Raw genomic sequence first — 20819 nt, forward strand, 5'->3', positions numbered from 1 at the left:
TGGTGAACCCTGATTGTTTCCCTGTGGGCTCGGGGTGGGGGAGGGGACCTCCTTCCCTTTTCAGCAGCTCAATGCTCAAGTTAGCAAGGGATGAGGGACATGATAATCTTTGGACAGAGAAGGTTAAGGGGAGATTTAACAGAGGTGTTCAAAACTATGAGTGTTTCAGAATCACAGAATCCTTACAGTGTAGAAGGAGGCCATTCAGCCCATCATGCCCACACTGGCTCTCCGAAAGAGCAGTTCCCTTAGGGGGTCTGAGAATATGGATTCAAGCGCCACAATAGATTTGAACATGTAACCTAGGCTTCACTATGTACAGAGGAAGTGTCACATTGTTGGAGGTGATGTTATTTGGAAGAAATGTTAACCCAAGGCCCTGTCGACTTGCTCAGGTAGACTTAAAGATGCCATGCACTATTTGAAGAAAGAAAAGGGCCAGATTATTTGGTCATTCACTCCTTTGCTTTTTGTGGCCTTGCTGTGTACAAATTGGCTAAGGCTAACTGAACTCAAAAGAGATCCATTGGTTGTAAAGTGTTTTCATCATCTTACAGACACGACAAGGCACTATAATAAATGCAAACACTGATCGGCATCAAGCTCAAAAAATTGCGGCCTGCCCGCATGGGCCGCACACCAAAGAGCCGCCGCAATCTTAAGCGTGGCGGCTCATTGAAATAACCAGGGCGGCCCGTCCCCCTCAAATCACATGGAGGGGGCGGGCTGTCCGTCTCCGGCAATGGCGTCAGCTGCCTATGCGCAGGCACTGATGCTATTTTTAAAGGGCAGTTAGCCCTGCCAGGATATTTAAATTTTAAAGACATATCCCCCCAGAATTACATAAATAAAGTTCCAATGCCCCTTTCCCACCACCCCCCCAATAAAAATTACATGAACTATTTGCACTTCCCCCCCCACCCCGCCCCCCAAAACGCTTACCTTTACCATTACATGAATTTCAATACCAGTGTGATGCTAGGTATATAGGCCATATGTTGCAAAGACTGGCGGATCGTATCAAACAACATGTCCCTTCCACTATTCGCAACGGGCAAGGTACAGACCGTACCCAAACAGCCCATGCTTGCAAAAGTCAAAACACAGTGTCCAACATTAGATGTGATTCCGCGATTGGACAACATTTGCTAAATAATCCTCAGTGTGTTAAGAATTATGCTGACAACCAATTTAAGATTGTCAGTAGGGCTCACAGTGTGGCGCATTTGCGGGTACTGGAAGCTACATGTATTAATACACACGGCCTTGTTCCTTGTAGACAGAAAGAACATGTACACACATTGTGCCTGTATCAGCTAAACAAAACAAGTGACAGCCATTCACTAGTTCATTCCTCAGTCAAGCTGCCTGGTTTAAATTTCAAACAAAACTTGGCAGTTAACTGTCAGTCACCATAAACTGGTGAATTCTCCATGGCAATACCTCTACCAATCAGAGTCTACTTGCCAACCAATCAGCACTCTCTTCTCATACAGTATAAATTTGTTGCTTTCAATTGTCCTGATAAGGCTTCAACAAAATGTCTCTATTTTCAGCAATACTTAATTTTATTGATTTAAATATTCAAATTGTGGTCCTGTCGCCCAGCGGCATGGGGGACGCCATGGAGCCTTACCACTGCTGGGAGGATCGGGCCTGGCTGGTCCCTACCGGCGTCAAGGTCCGTGGTAGGCCTCATCTGGAGCCATCTTTAGGATCCCCCCTCCCCCCACCCCCACCACAGATCACGACGTCAAGGGCTGATTAAAATCCAGGCCACTTTCTTCAAATACCTATTCAGCACACATTGAGGATAACCCTCACCTTCACTGCCTGGGCAGTAACCTGGCTGAGCAGAGAGCAGGCGGGAGTGGAGTCAAGCAGGCTTGACGGGCCGTATGGTCTACTCCTGTTCTTATTTCTTATGTTCCTATTATTAAACCACTATAGAATCGTACAGTTTTCATCCTATTGAAATCATTGGACGGGTTGTCCAAGGGGCCGGTGATCCACTTTGCCAGGTTGCCAACCAGAGAGCAAGGTTAAAAATCAGCCCCTTGTTTAAGCCACATTATTTAAAGAAGACAATCAACAGTAAAAATGAAGGAGTTAGGTTATTTTTTACCTTTTGATTTTTTTTTTAAAGCGATCCTATTGGTGGGGTTTTCTAAACACATAGATTAGATGTATATGTATAGACAAGAAATGCACAGGCTATTCGCCAAAGCTTTGGCAGTTATTATGAGCAGCTACATTTGTTACATAGATTTCACATTGGTCTGGTAACAACGTTTTTTTAATTTCAATTTTGCATATTGCTACGTTTTAGAATACTAATGCTGTGATAGTCCTACAAAATAGACCCTAACTAGATCCCATTATCACTTCTTACCCAGCTACGTGGTACAAAATCGCTTTTCGTTTAATTACATGCCACACACGCAAAGGCTGACTCTTCGCCATGACTACTGGCATGAATAAAGATGGGACTGGAATAGGTAATAAATCAAGAAGTTTCTATGGAGCACACAGAGAAAGACAATCTGGAATATGTTCCAAAGCAGTAAAATATCTTGGAGTTGAGGTGGATTTCATAAACCAGCCAAACTTCCCTGTCAATTTTTGTGGCACCTCTCAACCCCTCGATGTAATTCACTTCAGACTGTGTTATCCTTTAAATGCTGCTGTTTTTCTCTCTATGGCCTCTGCCTTTCCCATAAGCAGTCTTTGAGCAGCAGTGAATGGGTAAGACAACTCAGCTGGACTCAGTTCAGCTGATGGGAGATCACTTTCATTTAACTATTTTTGTTCACACACTTAAAACACACACACACACACACACACATACATATATAACATATATATATATATATATATATATATGTATAATACATACACACAGAGGTAGGAAATGTAAGAGAATATTTTACACGTGATCTGCCATATTAATGTCAACGTCTGTCAACAATTATAGTCCCACTCCTTTGCATAAGATGATTAAGAATTCACAGTGTGTATTTGAATATCAGACTGCTGTGACTCAATCCACTCAGAGCCCTGGGGGAATCAAGTGACTCATCTCCTTGGTAACAGCACACATTTTGTTCCCTTTAAAAAATCCCCCACCTCTGCTCCCCATTGTTTTATTAACTTGCCTCCAGGTGGGAATCTGAGCTTGGTGGGGAACATGGGGAGCACGGCACGTGTTACTAATGCAGAAAATTTGTCAAAACACTTCTCATTGTGCGCTACACTCTGGACAGGTGTTTTAAGTTTTAGAATTTCTAAAGTTTTAATTTATGTCTGTAGCCATAAATTGTTCTGCATGTTAAATGCAACCATTATTGTTTGTCTGATAATCTGGCAACCAGCGATACCTGTTCAGCCTTCTACTCAACAGAAAGCGGCCACTTACTTACAAACCATTTACAGAATGTTTCAAGCATACGTCAGTCCTAAGTCGTTCATTAAAAGAGAGATTTTCTATCAGAGTACAGATACACACTGAGTACATTCAATTGCAGTAACTCGTGATTTACAGTTGCACAGCAAAGTAATATATCTTTAATGATCTCAAGTCCAACAGTTAGGTGTGTGTCAGCTCTTCGAGAGTATACTGAAAAAGTTGCATGAGCCTGTCTTGGCTCCCATCTTTAGGAATGCATTTATCTTATCTTTCCCTCCCTGATCCAATTATAATCTGTAATCATTTGTTTTTAATACTCCGCTCATTAATATTATCAGTCTGTTGCCTGATGCTGGCATCAGCTGAAGTGAATCTAGGGCTCACAATCTTAAGCATTTAAATATCTGATTTCATTTGGTAGTGACACAGTGATAACATTTCCATTTGACTGTTGGCACAGCTTTGCATTATGCAATCCAAAGCATGGAGTGTGATACCAAATACTGAAAGTTAAGATCATTTGCAGCCATAGACTGTAGAAGCTATAAGCAATGTGAATAGAAGATGAACTGGATCACACTGTGGTTGTACAGTAATCTGAAGGGTTTCCCGAACATGTTGTACACATTTCAGTAATCTTTAATAAGGAGCATTCCTATTCTTGTCACATTCTTGTCATTTATTAGGCTTCCAAAATAAGATCCAAAGAGGCAGAATTAGTGAAATAATGATGTCATTTTAATTTCTCGACCGAAAAAAACTGAAGTTTCGAAAACTGCATGTATGAAACATTGTGGTAGTCATTCCACTGTAGCAAGAACTTTCCTGTCAGCTACTGATAGCAGACATGGAAGTGGAGTTTTTAGAACAGTTTCTGGTTGTCCCAGAATTGAGTATCTTCAAAAGGGATACTTCCTCAATGTGAAACAAATTTCAGTGTTGTTTCGTCGTGTTATAGCTGTTGCTTTTAGTGCACTAAAAGGAGTGAAATTTAATGAAAACTGTGAGAAAAGCTGAATCCTTTTAAACTTAATCTATGCCATATACTTGGACACCTGGTTAGAGAGATCCACATTGAGACTGGAATGAATAAACTATTTTTAAACAAAACCTTTATTCAGATTAAATAAAACTCAATAAGATACAAGGGTTACACTGTACTGTCTTACCCCTTAAACTTTCTATTCTTGTTATGCTAACCATATGCAGTTTATTCTGTTGCGTTCTATTAGTGTTCCTGTAGATGAACAGGGGTCTCCTTCCCTCTCATGCATGAGCAACTTAGGACATTGGTGACACTTGGCTCTAAGGTCAGGAAAGGGCAGCAGGTCTTAAGGTCAGTGTGAGAGCAGTCATGTGTGATTTGCTAACAGAACCATTGCTGACTGTGCAATTTAAACCCAGGATTATGACCCATTTCATTCAGAATCAGATTACAGGCTGCTCATGCACTAAATTAAATAAATAAAAGTTAAAATTATGGACACAGTTTCTCTTTTGTTGGTCCGAGCTGTAATTTAATTAAGCAATAATTTGCCCTAAAGAGTAGTAGGTGATGTCTGATTGAAAGAAGGGCTCAGAAAATTGAACCTCCAATCAAGGAGTTTGCCAGTTCCTTTGACAACGCAAGTGAGAGTTTGTAATAATGAAGCATATTGTTATCTAACCATTCTGTGCAGTATATTCAATCCTTTCCATTTCATATAATTATGAACTTCCATGTTAACCCTGCACTTGAAAATCTGCCGCTTACAAAACTGCTTCTATTGACTAAAGGGGGTGAGCAGATTCTGATCTGCTCAAAATATATTTGGTCTATTTCTCATGTCTGTATAATGTTATTACTACTGATACAACACTGTGGTGGTAACTGCTTATGGGGCTGGCAGCCCACGTTATACTGACAGCTCTACCCAGCATCCAAATGCCAATTCAATTTTGCTACTAAACAGCACCAAGTTAGTTTGCTGTTTGTTAGCAACAGGAAGATTAACAATTTGTTTTGTAAAAGCTGGGAATGCTTTAAAGCTAACTTGACACCTGATTTGCAGCAGACTATATACATAGGATGATCTCACATTCTCCGCCTAACTTTGATTGGAGTTAAACTGTACACATTGCATTGCCACGAAACCAGCACCATTGTGTATGAGCACAAAATGTGAGGTCCGATCGCTTTTACAAATTACCTGGCTATTTGGACCCCCTTCTGAAAGCATTAAATTATTTCTTTTGAAAAGGCAAGCTAATGTTATACATGATCTTTAAAGTGATCACCTGAAATAGGAGCTCCTGGTGCTGTCACAGTTAACTGAATTAGTACAACAAAAGCTGTAACTTTAATTCATATGATTTATTTTGAATCAAAGCATTTCATTTTTGCAGTACAGGAGGATCTGCAATTTTTGAGGGCTGCAGGTAGAACAAGAGCCTATAAACAAGGGATGAAAACATGGGTATGCACGAGGCTTTGGCTCCCTGTATTCCCAACGTAGATAGTTTTCCCACAACAATAATATCTGGATGTTGCAGGCCCAGGTGAATTGCAGCACAGATTGCAGCACCTGAGGAAAGGCCTTTCCCTCCCCATTACCTAATGATTGAGGTTTGCTTTACTGATTTCTTACTCCTGTGTGATCACTGACATTTCCAATCTGTGTATTAACCTTGCTACGAAAATGCTCAAAAAACAGATGCAAGTGAACAGGAGTTTTAACAAAATTATGAGCCAAATAGCAAACAGATGGATAGTTGAAACGCAACATCAAAATAACAAGAGGTCACATTTCAGTTCCTTGACCTTACCTACCCAAATCTTGAAAAAGTAGATTTTTTTTTTGTGTGTTGGCTGCTATCCTATATGAGATTGTTCTGATCGAATCCAGATGAGATCATGCAGCTATGGTTTCACTGCAAAGCAGCAAAGCTCAGGTTCCACCAGCAACGCTGAGGATCCTTCACAGGCTGTCAGTGTGAGGAAACTGTTACAGAGGAATGAACAAACAGGTCAGGTTTGACTTTCCTCATTATCCTCTGACTACACCACAATCGAACATTAGATTAAATTTGTGCACATTCTCCAAAAGTCCTGCGTACAAGGTTTTTACAACACGGTTGCAATAAAAATGTTAGTGCAAATCACCATAGTTATTTCTTGTGATCTATTGTCACTTTCTGCTTCAAAGAAAACTGCAACACTTGCATCAGGATGGTAATTTAATACTGCGCGGTGCATGAACTGACTGAAGAGCAGAGGTGAGTGCAAATGCTGAGAGAGCATTTTTGGTCATCATAATTAATCTGACCTTGAATTGAATATGTTCTTTCAGTGTAAAGGGGATTGAAATGTATGGAAAGTGGAGTTGTTACCATCTGGTCTCCACGTTTTTCTCATTGTCTTCTAATACCTATCACTTTTGTGAAATAGAGTGGGGGAGGGGAGAAAGAAATCAATGAAAAATATACCTGATTCTCGGAAAGTGGAAAATTCCTCAGAGTTAATGTCCCAATGGTCAATTAGAAACTTAATGCTGAATGACTTGGTGTAGAAATCTATCTATTGAACTGTTCGAAAGCAGCAGTGAATAGTCTAATGGTAATCTAGTTTAATTAGTGATTCAGAGATTACCACATCAAGCTGGGTCTTGCTCAACAAGGCCAAGTGGACCTGTCAGGATATGTTTGTTACAGTAATCGCCTTAGATAATGCAGTGTACTGAAGGCGGCCTTTGCTTTGTTTATTTCTAGATCGATCAGGACAGGCCTGAGCCTCCTCTGTGAGGAACTGAGGAATGAAGGGGAGCCCAAGAAGAAGTGCAAACCTTCTGGGAGGGAAAGCAAGGAACAGGAATACGGTGGCAGTAAGGCTGGGTCAGAGGTCAGTAAATAAATCTCATCGTGTAACAAAGAATGTATCTAACATGTGGACTAGGCTATTATGACAGCTCAGTTAATAAAGAAACAATCCTGTATGGTGCTGAACCATGCTGATAAGGCATGTTCCTCCAACCTCACTCCCCAGTCTCTGCTGAGTTGGCTGATCTCCGCTCATAGCTGGTGATAGAGGTGCTACAATGAAGCTCAGCATCCTCAGTTAGGGAGGGAGAAATCAGCTAGTGAATCCACTCAGAATCACTACCCCTGATTCCTACTGGGAAGGACATGTATGTGAACATCAAGTGAAGATCAGGTCGAGCTTGGTATTGATGTTCCCCCTCCCCCTCCACAATTGTCGTACCTACCCTCCTGGTGTACACGTAGTCACTTGAGCAAGATATTGGAGGGTGGACAACACCGATGCTACCTCCGACATTACAACAGCTACTCCACTTCAAAAGGAAAGCACTTTGGGGCACCTGGAGGCTATAAAAGGCACTGTATAAAAACAAGGCTTTCTTTCACGAATTGGTGCTTTCAGAGGAAGAGGGAAGGATATGAGAGGAAAAACTATTTTATTGTGACAGTAAATCCTTCTGTTGAAAGTTAGAAAAGTTTACATTACCAAGATTGGGATTTCTTTTAAAAGTGAAAGAACTAAGGTTTCTTGAAACATGTAAGATCCTAAGGGGTCTTGACAGGATCGATGTAGAAAGGATGTTTCCTCTTGTGGAAGAATCTAGAACTAGGGGTCACCTTTTAAAAATAAGGTCTCACCCATTTAAGACAGAGATGAGGAAAAAGTTTTTTCTCTCAGAGGGTCCTAGTCATAGAGTTATACAGCACAGAAACAGGCCCTTCGGCCCACCGTGTCCATGCCGGCTGTTAAGCCTATTTATTCTAAACCCATTTTCCAGCACTTGGCCCATAGCCTTGTATGCTATAGCATTTCAAGTGCCCATCTAAATACTTCTTAAATGTTGTGAGGGTTCCTGCCTCTACCACCCCTTCAGGCAGTGTGTTCCAGATTCCAACCACCCTCTGGGTGAACATTTTTTTCCTCAAATCTCCCCTAAATCTCCTTCCCCTTACCTTAAATCTATGCCCCCTGGTTATTGACACCTCCACTAAGGGAAAAGGTTTTTTCCTATCTAACCTATCTATGCCCCTCATAATTTTGTATACCTCAATCAGGTCCCCCCTCAGCCTTCTCTGCTCTAAGGAAAGTAACCCTAGCCTATCCAGTCTCTCTTCATAGCTGAAGTGCTCCAGCCCAGGCAACATCCTGGTGAATCTCCTCTGCACCCTTTCCAGTACAATCACATCCTTCCTATAGTGTGGTGACCCGAACTGTACACAGTACTCCAACTGTGGCCTAACTAGCATTTTGTACAGCTCCATCATAACCTCCCTGCTCTTAGATTCTGTGCCTCGCCTAATAAAGGCAAGTATCCCATATGCCTTCTAACCACCCTATCTACCTGTGCTGCTGCCTTCAGTGATCTATGGACAAGTACACCAAGGTCCCTCTGTACTTCCTATGGTCCTACCATCTATTGTATATTCCCTTGCCTTGTTAGTCCTCCCAAAATGCATCCCCTCACACTTCTCATGGTTAAATTCCATTTGTCACTGCTCTGCCCATCTTAACAGTCCATCTATATCTCCCTGTAATCTAAGGCTTTCCTCCTCACTATTTAACACGCCACTAATTTTCGTGTCATCTGCGAACCTACTGATAATACCTCCTATATTCACGTCTAAATCATTAATGTACACTACAAACAGCAAGGGTCCCAGCACCAATCTCTGCGGTACACCACTAGTCACGGGCTTCTAATCACAAAAACAACCCTTAAACATCACCCTCTGCCTCCTGCCACTGATCCAATTTGCCAAATTGCCCTGGATCCCATGGGCTCTTACCTTCTTGACCAATCTCCCATGCAGGACCTTATCAAAAGCCTTACTGAAGTCCATGTAGACTACATCAACTGCTTTACGCTCATCTACACATGGGTCATGAGTCTTTGGAATTCTCTTCCTCAAAAGGTGGTGGAATCAGTATCTTTAAATGTTATTAAGGCAGAGGTAGATAGATTCTTGATAAGCAAGATGGGTGAAAGGTTATTGGTGGTAGGCAGGAATGTGAGGGTACACTCAGATCAGCCATGAACTTGTTGAATGGCAGAGCAGGCTCATGGGGCCGAGTGGCCGGCTCCTGCTCCTAATTTGTACGTCTGTATGTATGTATGTAGTTTCCTGACATCGCTTGATGCAGTATACTGTGGGTTTTTAAAAATTTTGTTAATGAACCAGCAGCTTTAAAGACATCATTTAACAATTGTGAGCTCTGGAAAACATACTGCATAGACAGTGTCTGACAGGATTCACAGACACGATAAGCTATAGCTGTATTAAATGTAAAATGACAACATTTCTTGTGGTAACAGCACAGTACGGCAAGTGTGAAAACATCAGGTCAGGAAATAGCAGGGACAGAACGCTAACGTTTTAGATTGTTGGATTCCATTTCAGTTTAACTGATAAAGAGCTTTGAAAATGTAAAAGGATAGACCCCAAATTAAAAAGTAAAAATTACTTGTTGTTCATTCAGTAATAGACAATCACCAGTCACCAATAGATACCCAGGCTGTGCTGTATCACTTATATTGATCCTCAAGTTTACGCCTGATAATCAAATCTATTATTTATATGGCATTGAAGTAAAACTAATCAGCAGATGAATTACCTGTGTCTATTTTGCCACCTTTTTTGAAAATGGGAACCTTGTTAGCCTGTTTCCAAATATAAACAACAAAGAACAAAGAACAGTACAGCACAGGAACAGACCATTCGGCCATCCAAGTCTGCGCCGATCTTGATGCCTGCCGAAACTAACACCTTCTGCACTTCCGGGGCCCATATCCCTCTATTCCCTTCCTATTCATATATTTGTCAAGATGTCTCTTAAACATCGCTATTCCACCACCTCCCCTGGCAGCAAGTTCCAGGCACTCACCACCCTCTGTGTAAAAAAACTTGCCTCGCACATCCCCTGTAAACTTTGCCCCTCGCACCTTAAACCTATGTCCCCTAGTAACTGACTCTTCCACCCTGGGAAAAAGCTACTGACTATCCACTCTGTCCATGCCGCTCATAACTTTGTAAACCTTTATCATGTTGCCCCTCCACCTCCGTCGTTCCAGAGAAAACAATCCGAGTTTTTCCGACCTCTCCTCATAGCTAATGCCCTCCATACCAGGCAACATCCTGGTAAACCTCCTCTGCACCCTCTCCAAAGCCTCCACGTCCTTCTGGTAGTGTGGCAACCAGAATTGCATGCAATATCCTAAGTGTGGCCTAACTAAGGTTCTGTACAGCTGCAACATGACTTGCCAATTTTTATACTGTATGCCCCGTCCGATGAAGGCAAGCATGCCGTATGCCTTCTTGACTACCTTATCCACCTGCGTTGCCACTTTCAGTGACCTGTGGACCTGCCTGTCAATACTCCTAAGGGTTCTGCCATTTACTGTATACCTCCCACCTGCATTAGACCTTCCAAAATGCATTACCTCACATTTGTCTGAATTAAACTCCATCTGCCATTTCTCCGCCCAAGTCTCCAACCGATCTATATCCTGCTGTATCCTCTGACAATCCTCATCATTATCCGCAACTCCACCAACCTTTGTGTCGTCCGCAAACTTACTAATCAGACCAGCTACATTTTCCTCCAAATCATTTATATATACTACAAAGAGCAAAGGTCCCAGCACTGATCCCTGCGGAACACCACTAGTCACATCCCTCCATTCAGAAAAACACCCATCCACTGTTACCGTCTGTCTTCTATGACCGAGCCAGTTCTGTATCCATCTTGCCAGCTCACCTCTGATCCCGTGTGACTTCACCTTTTGCACCAGTCTGCCATGCGGGACCTTGTCAAAGGCTTTACTAAAGTCCATATAGACAACATCCACCGCCCTTCCCTCATCAATCATCTTCGTCACATCCTCAAAAAACTCAATCAAATTAGTGAGACACGACCTCCCCTTCACATATACTGGTGCATCCCCAGAGTCAAGTAATTTCATTATAAATTTTCATTACAAATGCCTCAAAAATCTCTTCCCTAGTCTCTCTTAGTACTCGGGGTTGGATGCTATCTACTTCTGGGGAGTTACATTGCTTGAGCATGTTTAGTTTCTCTTATGACTTCCATCTCATTTATATCAGACAGTTATTCAGAACATGTGAAATTGGCAAGCTGATAAAGACCAACTGGTCCATCAAGCTTGCCCCAACCGTGAAGACTGGAGCATCAGAACCAAACAGTTCTTCCCTCTGCTCCACCCACCTCTTCCCTCCCCCCCCCCCCCCCCCCCCCCCCACCACCTCAGTCATGTAATCTCCTGAGAGAGGCAAAAAACAGGTTAATTCTGCTTAGCTTATCTTCGCTTGTAGGGATGGGCATGTTGCTCATGTCTTCCTCTCATGGATTCTTGTTCCTGCATCGTGTTCCTCTTTCATCAATGTAGATGGGTGGAGGAATGTGCACAGACCATTCTCATCCTGCACTCTACATATTGGAACACTGTTTTCTTCAGGAAATATCTCAGACACTTCATGGACTTTGGGTCCATCAAAGAACAGTGTCATGGGTCAGCAGCCCAGTGGAGCAATTCATTTGACAGCAGGGTTCTGGCAGCATCAGATGAGGAGTATAATTTTAACAGTTAGATTCAATATTTCAAACTGTTAACATTACAGTTTTGGGAAGGAGCTGGTTAGCTTTCAGAAGTACTGTTGGCAAATTGGAACTCTTGTGTGAGATAGACTTTGGTTTTGCAGTAATAAAATAGTTCTCAAAATAAACATTGGCAACATATGTACAGTATGTAAATAAATGACGGCATCTTTTATTCTCATATATAATATGGATTTCTTTAAGATTATACCAAGAGCAAAAAAGGACACCCCTCAAACCAACCAATTGGGAAAATACAGCTCAAGGCCAAAGCAAAAGGTACTGGGTAAAGCTGCAAATAAATCGCACATGACAGCCATCCTGAAATCAGCCAACACCGGCCCTTTCAGGGGGAAAACATCAGCCTTGCCTGTCAAGATTCAGAAACAATTGGGAAAAGCAAAGACTTCCTCAATACCACACAGCCAAGATAGAGCAAAGCATATTTCAGCAGCTTCTGAAAAGGGTAAGTACGCTATTAGAAGATCTGGAACTAGGTTAGGAGTTTCAGAAAAGTAATGGCGTGCACAAGATCATAAAACAACATGCACTCGCTTCATGATTCAAAACAAAATTGAAAATCCGAAACTGTTACATAAAATGCTAGCAATATACAGCAGTTTCATCAGCATCTGAGAGCACAGGGAAGTTAATTATGAGTGTAACCCTTCATCAGGACTGGAGACATTCGTAGCATTTATATAGAAACAGAGCAAAGGGAAGAGGTGAAAAAGCACACACACTTCCTGTCATGCACATTAAAAAAAAATTAAGCTAATCTCATTGGGATAACTCTCTTCCTCCCCACACCAACCAGTCCCAGACCCGTACATAATTACAAACACCAAAGAGTGCCGTGCTTAACACAAGTGTAACAAATAACTGGTCATTGGTGTCAATATTGTGCCCTGATTGGTACTATTAAATTGTTCTGATTACAAGTTATTTATGTGGGTTTTTCCCCGTCCCCACATGTTTGGAGCATCGTATGACTTTGAAACACTTATTCTAGAGCAAACTTACAGATTGCAGGAGCTTAATTTTAAATCCAGGTCACCTATACATGCAATTATGTTTTTTTAGATGCTGAAGAACTTAGGCTACAAGTACTCCTCATAGAAAACATAGAAAAACGAAGCTATGTTACAAGAATTTTTCCTGCCACACATCTCTGGCATAGCTGATAGGTTACTTAGAGGTCATTTTCCCAAGGTGCACATTGTAAATTATTCATTTTAGTAGTCAATCTCCTATGAAATTGCACATGGGGAGTCAAGTTGTCTTCAGGTGAAGCAGGGTTAGAGGGCAGGGTGATTGGACTAGAGTATGCAGGAGGAATTCAGTTGCCATTTTAAAAATAATATGTTGTGCCCCTAATTTTATACATAATACTTTGATTTTGTGTTATTATTTATAGTTGCATAGAAAGTTTTACAGGCACATAGAGAAATAGAGTTGGTTGGAACAAAGGAGTATCTCTGCAGTGCAGGCTAGGGAGAGAGTACACTCAAAACTAAGGCACAGCTAGTGCGAAGACTTAACAATAGTTTGACAGGATTACATAGACAGTTTCTATTGTGGATATGGACATAGGAATTTATCATGGATAAGTTGACACAAAAGTCTGGCAAAACATGACAACAGGAAGTAGAGATTTGAAGACAGGAAGTGCATGCAGATGCCACGTAATATTGGAAAACTAATTGAAGATGCCAACTTTATTTTAAATTACAGCCTTGAAAATGGAATCAGGAGAAGAAGATGGCTTATTGAGTAGTAAAACTGCTTTTTCAAAAAATAAAGTGGCTCAGAAGGCTAAGTGTGTTATTAAAAAGAAACCCGGTATTCAACAAAAGAGAAGAGCTGTCGGGGTCAAAGTGCAGAAAACCAGCAGTAAGAAGCAGAAACAGGACGTTCAGGCCACGGTGAATGAAAAGGAATGGATGTCTACAGAAAGTGATGGTTTCTCTTCAGATGCTGGTACGCTGCTTTGGGGTACAATGCCTCATAGAACCATTTAGAAACTGCAATGTGGAAACACACCATGTGGCCCAACCAATCTGTGTTGGTGCTTATCCTCTATACAAGCAGTAGTCCTAATCCTGTGGGCCCACCTTGTTCACATAATTCCTTACTCTCCCCACCACCGCCCCCCCCACCGCATTTTATTTAACCATCCAAGTTGAAATGGTCTTTGCTTCAGTCATTAATTCTTGTAGTGCATTGCACAGCCTTACACCCCTCAGTGTAAAAAGTTATTTCTGCTTTCTACCCTAACTCTCACATCTAATTTTATATTTATGTCCCTTCATTTTCTGGGAGCATTCTGTTTCTATCTACCTTGCCCCATCCTTCATAATGTTATACATCTCTGGCCAATCACCCTGTAATCTTGCCTAATCTAATGAAAATAGACCCCAAACTTTCAAGTCTTTTCTCCTATTCAAAAAAATGTGCTTTTGAAATAAAAAGGAGGGCTTTCCAGAACAGTACTAATGCGACATAGATGGATTAATGTAGGCCCCTTGCCTCAGTGGTGCAACACTGATTTATCACTACTCAGCAGAATGACATAATTGCATGCGGTTAAGTCTACAATTCTTCATAAGGTAAGTTGCGGATATTAGCTTGACTCTAACAAGGGATTACTGAGGAGAGGTGAGATACCTCAATATAGAGAGAGAAACTGTTAGAGGGCGAGCTCCTCTATCCTCTATCACAAGCCTCTTTGTTGTTGGGGTTCTTAGTAACAGCAGCAGAGACCTGGAAGCTGGCTGGCTGGCTACTGCCTTTTTGGCCAGAAAGTTAGAGTGCAGGTTTCTCATCAACTGAAACCCATTGCAGAATCGTTTTCTTAAATAGCACATCCAATCTAATCACACACGCGACAGCACGCCTACCTTTCATCCAGAGAGTTACAAGCTTGAATCCTTGCTAAAGTTAAGGCTGTATTCGTCAATAGGAGAACCACTGCAAAATGAGATAATCCATTTTGGAGATGGAAACAACTGACACCTTGAATTGTGCATCTTATTGACAGTTTGTGACGTGACCTGCAATGATCTGAAACCCTATCTGACTGTAGGATAATGCAGGGTGGTGAACTTTTGCCCAGTAGTTTGTCTTCATATTGACCCATTGTCAAAATAAGCACCGCTGCACTAAAACCACATTAAACACTGTATTTTGTCCAAATGGTTAATTTATTAAGGAATAGACGAATGGACACCTGCACAAACCTGTCAGTAAACTTGTTTTTTTTTTCATTTTTCTCTGGTCCAGATATGAGTGAGGATGACAAAAACTATAACAGTGCTGATGGCAGTGATGCCATCACTGAACCACCAATCAAGGACTCCAACCTGGGGCTCCGCACAGAATACTCAACAACACTCACTGCTACTGAGATTGGTCCCTCGCCTTCCTCTGTTGTGAAGCTGGAAGCCAATCAGAAAGCAAAGAAAAAAAAGGAAAGACAAGGCCTTTTGGGTAAGTAACTGCAGATGCATGACCTCGCTTGATCATTGTGGGTTCAGTAACACAGCTGTGAAGAGTCAAACCAGGAGAAATATGCACATTAAAATGGTGCCCTTGAGTTTGACAGGACATTTTTGTCACTTACACGATTGGATGTTAGATATGAAATAAATGATGATGCGGTAGTACAGCCTTCAGCGTAACCATGCGCTGTAGGCACCATTTTGAATATTATACTGAAGCAGTGGAGCTAAGAAACACTGAGCTATGTGAGATTATTTATTTCTGCCCCTCCTCCTAAAGCCTGGCTACCTGACCTGAACCCGACTAGACCCCAATACATATGTCGGGGTCGGGTCGGGTCGATATTCCGAGTCCAGCATTCGGGCTCGGGTCGGGTCGGGATGGACAGTGCTGCTTCAGGGAACTCACAGGATCAGGCTTAGCCATGAATCCCCACAACTCCATCTGCAGGAATAGTCTGCTACCCAGAACGGATGAACGATATTCCTGTCGGGTCGGTTTGGGTTGGGCGTGAAAAGAAGTTAAAGGACTCGGGCCCGGGTCGGGTTCGGGTTGGCTGTGGTCGGGTCGGACCCGGGTCGGGTTTCAATTTTATTCCAGAGCAGGCCTTTACCTCCTCCTCCCCTAATATTACTTTGTATTAGCATGAGAACATTTTCCCTGTTTTTCTCCCCTGTGTATATCTCCTATCACTGAGGGAGTGATTACCTGCAATTACTGGTCATGATATTTGGATGCAACATTGATCCGTTGCTTCTATTGTTGTTCATTACTTGCAGAGTGGGTGAGCTGAACTTATAAATTTGTCGGGTAATAATGTGATCTTTCACATTTTGATTTCTATCATTTGATGGGGATATTGTGAGAATTATTTTGTATTTGTATCCCTGTTTGCTTTGACTGCCTGGCCTGAGAGGGCAGGCACAGAGTCCACTCCTGGCCCCTGCAAATGCTCTTTGTAACTACTGACATCAGGAAGCACCTAGGTGTACCATAGATAACAGTCATTGCCTCCCAACTCAGATCAGCACAATCACAAACTGAATGGAGTGCACAGTTTAACTTTCAAAAGCTTGGCTGATGGTGAGATTCCCCTCTTTAAATTTACTTTTTGTAGCCCATTCAAATAAGTATTACGTCCACCCAAGAATAAGAGCCAAATGTCAAAAACACCATAAAAGTTCCAAACAAAAGCCCCATAAATGTACTTTGCAATAAAATCTGTTAATAGGGGCCACCTGCCACATGTAACCACAACTGCATATTTCCATTCCCAGTTATGATTTTATTATTAGGAGGAAAAACATGTCCACAGGAAACTTGCATGATCGTCACGTGGCCTCGGACTGCTTCCAAATGGCTATTGCAAAGCACTCAAAGAGCTTCTGCTGCTGATAAACAATGGTGGAGGGATTTAGTTTATTCAAATCTCACTTTACTTCACAGCTGTGCAGAGGGACCACCTACAAATAAGGACTAATTCTGCAGTAGCCATGAATGGTCACTGTTGACAGATTGCACTGTATGAAAACAACCCCCTCCCCCCCCCCCCCCCCCCCCCCCCCCCCGCACCCTCAGTAATACAAATCGCCTCAGGAAAGCTCACAAAGTTGAGATAAACATCTACAATGATCTAAACTATCTCAAACTTTGAGCTTCCACTGCACAGCCTCTGTAAGAGCTTGCTGATTCTCCTCACATTTGTGCTCCTGAGTGCTAGGATGGATTAAAGGCCACTGGAGGCATTCGTTGTGTTTGGTGAATAGGGAGGGCTGGATTCGGATGAGGGGAATGGGTGAGTTCCTGATGTACTTCTTGGACTGGTCAACATGTGAATTGTAAATTCCTCTTCTTGTCTTTCCAGGAACTCTTGGATTCTCCAGCGCAGATGGAGATGTGAAGATTAAAAAGCGCCCTGCCAAGCACGGCCTGGAATCCAGCAGTGCAGTGAAAAAGACTGAGAAGCTCCCCGCAATTAAGAAAAAAGGACTGAAAGCAGGAGAAAAGAATAAAAAGCTGAAGAACACTAAGGGGGGAGCAGAGATGACAATTTGGCGCCGCTTTGAATCTGATCTGCAGCCCCTGCTGCACAGTGAGAGATTACTTCCCAGTAATCCTTCTATACCTACAAAAATGACATCTAGAAGTCAGGCCAAGAAAGGCTCAGCTAACAGGTGTAAAAACATCACCAGGAAAAGCAAAGTACTGCAGGCTACTTTCAAGGTAGGTTTAGAATAAGCAACGTACTTCAGATCCAAACTGAATGTTCTACATTATTCCATGACTGTTGTGTATTAGCAAGCATTCTGTGACTCTAGGCACTTTACAGATAAGTTGTTTAACCTCAAAGGTTTCAATAACTTTCAGTTTTATTTCAAAGTGGCAGATTCCTTTAACCAGTTGCAGTATCACTACCAGGTTTGAACTCTTTCCCCATAAGAAATACACAAAAAAATCCTAATTTTTTTGAAAGTCCCTGTAATATTTCCGGTTTCAGCTTCCCTCCCACTTTGCTGCCCTTATTCAGCTGAAAGACTGGAACATATTAACTACCGTCGTGTCTGCAGCTGTCATCATTGTTTCTGCATGTCGGATGACAGCAAACCATTTTGCACGGCATGATGGGTTTCTTCGAGGATTGATCCTTTCCTGAGACACAGTCCTATGTCACCACAAGCAACTCAAACACTGAGCAGCGACCCTCATCCATTGAGGATAGCCAAATCTTGAAAGTTAGTTAATACAATAAAGATTCAATTTAGAATTTTTTTCACCTTAGCTCTGTATTCTCTCCCCTTCCCCCCACTTTAAGTCTCCCTAAGTCACATATGACAATAGCAGGACAGATTTCCCTCTGAATTTGCTGACTCCTATTGTTAGTCCCCAGTTCTGTGTTCACTGTGATAGCTCAGCCATGACCGGAGGCTAGCAGTGCAGGGACTCTCTGGCATGAACCCAAGGCCTGCTACTGTGTGATATAGTGTATTACTACAGCAGGCTGCTGTGCTGTAGGGTTGCCAGAATCTTAAAGCTAAACTGCCTGCAATTCAACAAAAAAAAATGAAATAATAGCATTTTAAAAGTTTCGCCAATTCTTTTTTGCAGTTCTGCATGCTATAGATATATAAGTGCTGATTTTACCATAAGGCAGGAATTGGTGGTGTGGGGGCCGAAGCAGATAATGGACTGCGATCAGCGGATGGGGGAATTCTAGGATAAAGAAAGCCCAAGATATACTTGTGGGGCGAGGAAGAGCATTCCTGCTCCTCCTAGCACACTAGGGGTTGAATTTAGTCAATGCTGGCAGGGTTTTGGGCACCAGGCCAAAAATGTGAGGGGAATCCCACCTCGGCCCTTTGGAGCCCACCCGGCTTGATTCAGCAGTGCTCGGGCAGATAACTGCCCGGTTCTGAGGTCACCGTTACTTACTTGGGCTGCCTGTGGCTAGTACACTTGTTGCCTCTGGCTTTAACTGGCAGGTTAGCGACTGTGCACACCTGAGTCAGGCTTGGAGTTAAAATGGCCTGTGAATCCCAATGACATCATCAACCATGACACCGCCATGGAAATTAGGCCTGGGCTTCGCTGGGGTGGGTGACCTTTCCATGCCTGAAGTTAGGCAAGTACAAATTAATGGCACACAGCCTGAATCCACCCCCACCACCACCCCCCCCCCACAACCCCTGTGCCCCCCACCATCCTGGTCCTATCCACATCGTTCCCACTGGGCAGATCATGGTTAAAATCAACCCTATAGATTTGATGTACATGAAAGTATCCTCAAATTTAAAATTCTTGTCCTTGTCCTTAAATGGTCTGCTGACCCCTCCCAGCCCCCGTCACCTCCCCTTTTCCCTCACCTTCATCAAGCTTACAACACCGAGCACCCCCGGAACTCTCTGTTTCTCTTACTGCAGCCACTTTTGTATTTCTTTGCCTTCACCCCACCATGCTTTTAGCCCCCTAAGTCATGCTGCCTGGACTTCCCTCCCCAAACCATTCTGCCTTTCCACCTCGATCTCCTCCTTCAAAATCCTGCTTAAAACCCATCTCTTTGACCAAGCTTTGGTCTCTCCTCCTATATCTCCATTTTTAATTCAGCGTTCATGTTTCCTGACATTTCATGTGAAATGCTTTTTATTACATTAAAAGTGCTATATAAATGCAGGTTATTGTTGCTGTTGTATTTGATAATAGTCATGTCCTTTGCACCAGTCTACAGCAAGGAAATCTGGTTTCCGTGTCTGTCTGTCTCTGTCTACTGTGGACATATTCAGTTTTGGCTGCAATTTATTTGACAGCAATTTCTTTAAATATTTATTTGTTTAAAAACCTTATTTCTCCATACTGAGGACAGTGTGCTAAGCTGTAATGGTGACTTGAGTCACATGATGGCATATTTGTGGTAGACTTTACCCCATGCTCACTGGCAACATTTTCATTTTAAATAAATAAGTTTTAAAAACCGTCTTCAGATAGTTAGCAGTCAAAACTAAGCCGGCCATCTGTAAAGCAGAGGACAGAGGGAGAGTGAAGAAGTAGAAATAAAATTAAATCTCCTTGCTGCCAGATAAACAGAATGTGAGGCTACTTTAGAGTATATTTATATCTGCACAAAATTAAGAGGTGAAACAGCTCAATAGTGCAAGTACAAACTGGAATTTTCCGTTTTGTGCCTGAGCTGAGTTTTTCAATGGGCAAATTTCTGACAAATGGTAAATATTTTAAAGTTGTGTACATTTTAAACATTGAATTTTTTTTGTAGCTCAGCAGCTTTAAGTCATTGAACGTATGCAAAATAATTAGTGCAGATGTTAGATGACTGAAAACCAGTCTGTTTCAAATACTCCAAGTGATAACGACCATTGATGGGAGTTTTACTTTAGGAGGTTCTTCAAAGACCTGTCATGGGCTTTGTAACATTTGCTCTGCATTTTGCTATAATTAGAAATTTCATGGACTAATTGATGCACTGGTGCTGGGCCCTCACCTTACATCACTGTGGTCAAGAAATTAGGTCCCAGCAATCCGTCAGAAATAGGAGTAGCTTAAAGACTTATAAACGCGGCTTTCAAGACGGATCATACCATCATCAGAAAAACTGACTCTGTCACATGCTTCAGTAGTCACACAACATGCAGTGTGGCAAACCTCCTAATCCCATTACCTCATAATCCTACTTTCAGTGATGACAGAAGTAACAGTGGGAGTCATAAGGAGTAATGAACTATCACTATTCAAATAATGCCAGTGTGAATGTAACCCTTTGAGTACTGAGAGAAG

The 20819-nt window shown here is 42.2% G+C and overlaps 1 protein-coding gene across 6 annotated transcripts in view; it reads left to right on the forward strand.

Annotated features, from left to right (window-relative positions):
- bahcc1b (BAH domain and coiled-coil containing 1b) overlaps nt 1-20819 on the forward strand; it is a 476710-nt gene that overhangs the window by 401210 nt on the left and 54681 nt on the right. For all 6 annotated transcript variants that reach the window (XM_068058204.1, XM_068058206.1, XM_068058205.1 and 3 more), the window contains 5 exons: nt 7154-7283; nt 12240-12501; nt 13770-14015; nt 15318-15524; nt 17401-17759. In XM_068058204.1, coding sequence (XP_067914305.1) covers nt 7154-7283; nt 12240-12501; nt 13770-14015; nt 15318-15524; nt 17401-17759 — 1204 coding nt within the window. The remainder of the gene's footprint in view (nt 1-7153; nt 7284-12239; nt 12502-13769; nt 14016-15317; nt 15525-17400; nt 17760-20819) is intronic.

This window comes from Heterodontus francisci, chromosome 26, assembly GCF_036365525.1.
Source record: "Heterodontus francisci isolate sHetFra1 chromosome 26, sHetFra1.hap1, whole genome shotgun sequence".
NCBI lineage: Eukaryota > Metazoa > Chordata > Chondrichthyes > Heterodontiformes > Heterodontidae > Heterodontus > Heterodontus francisci.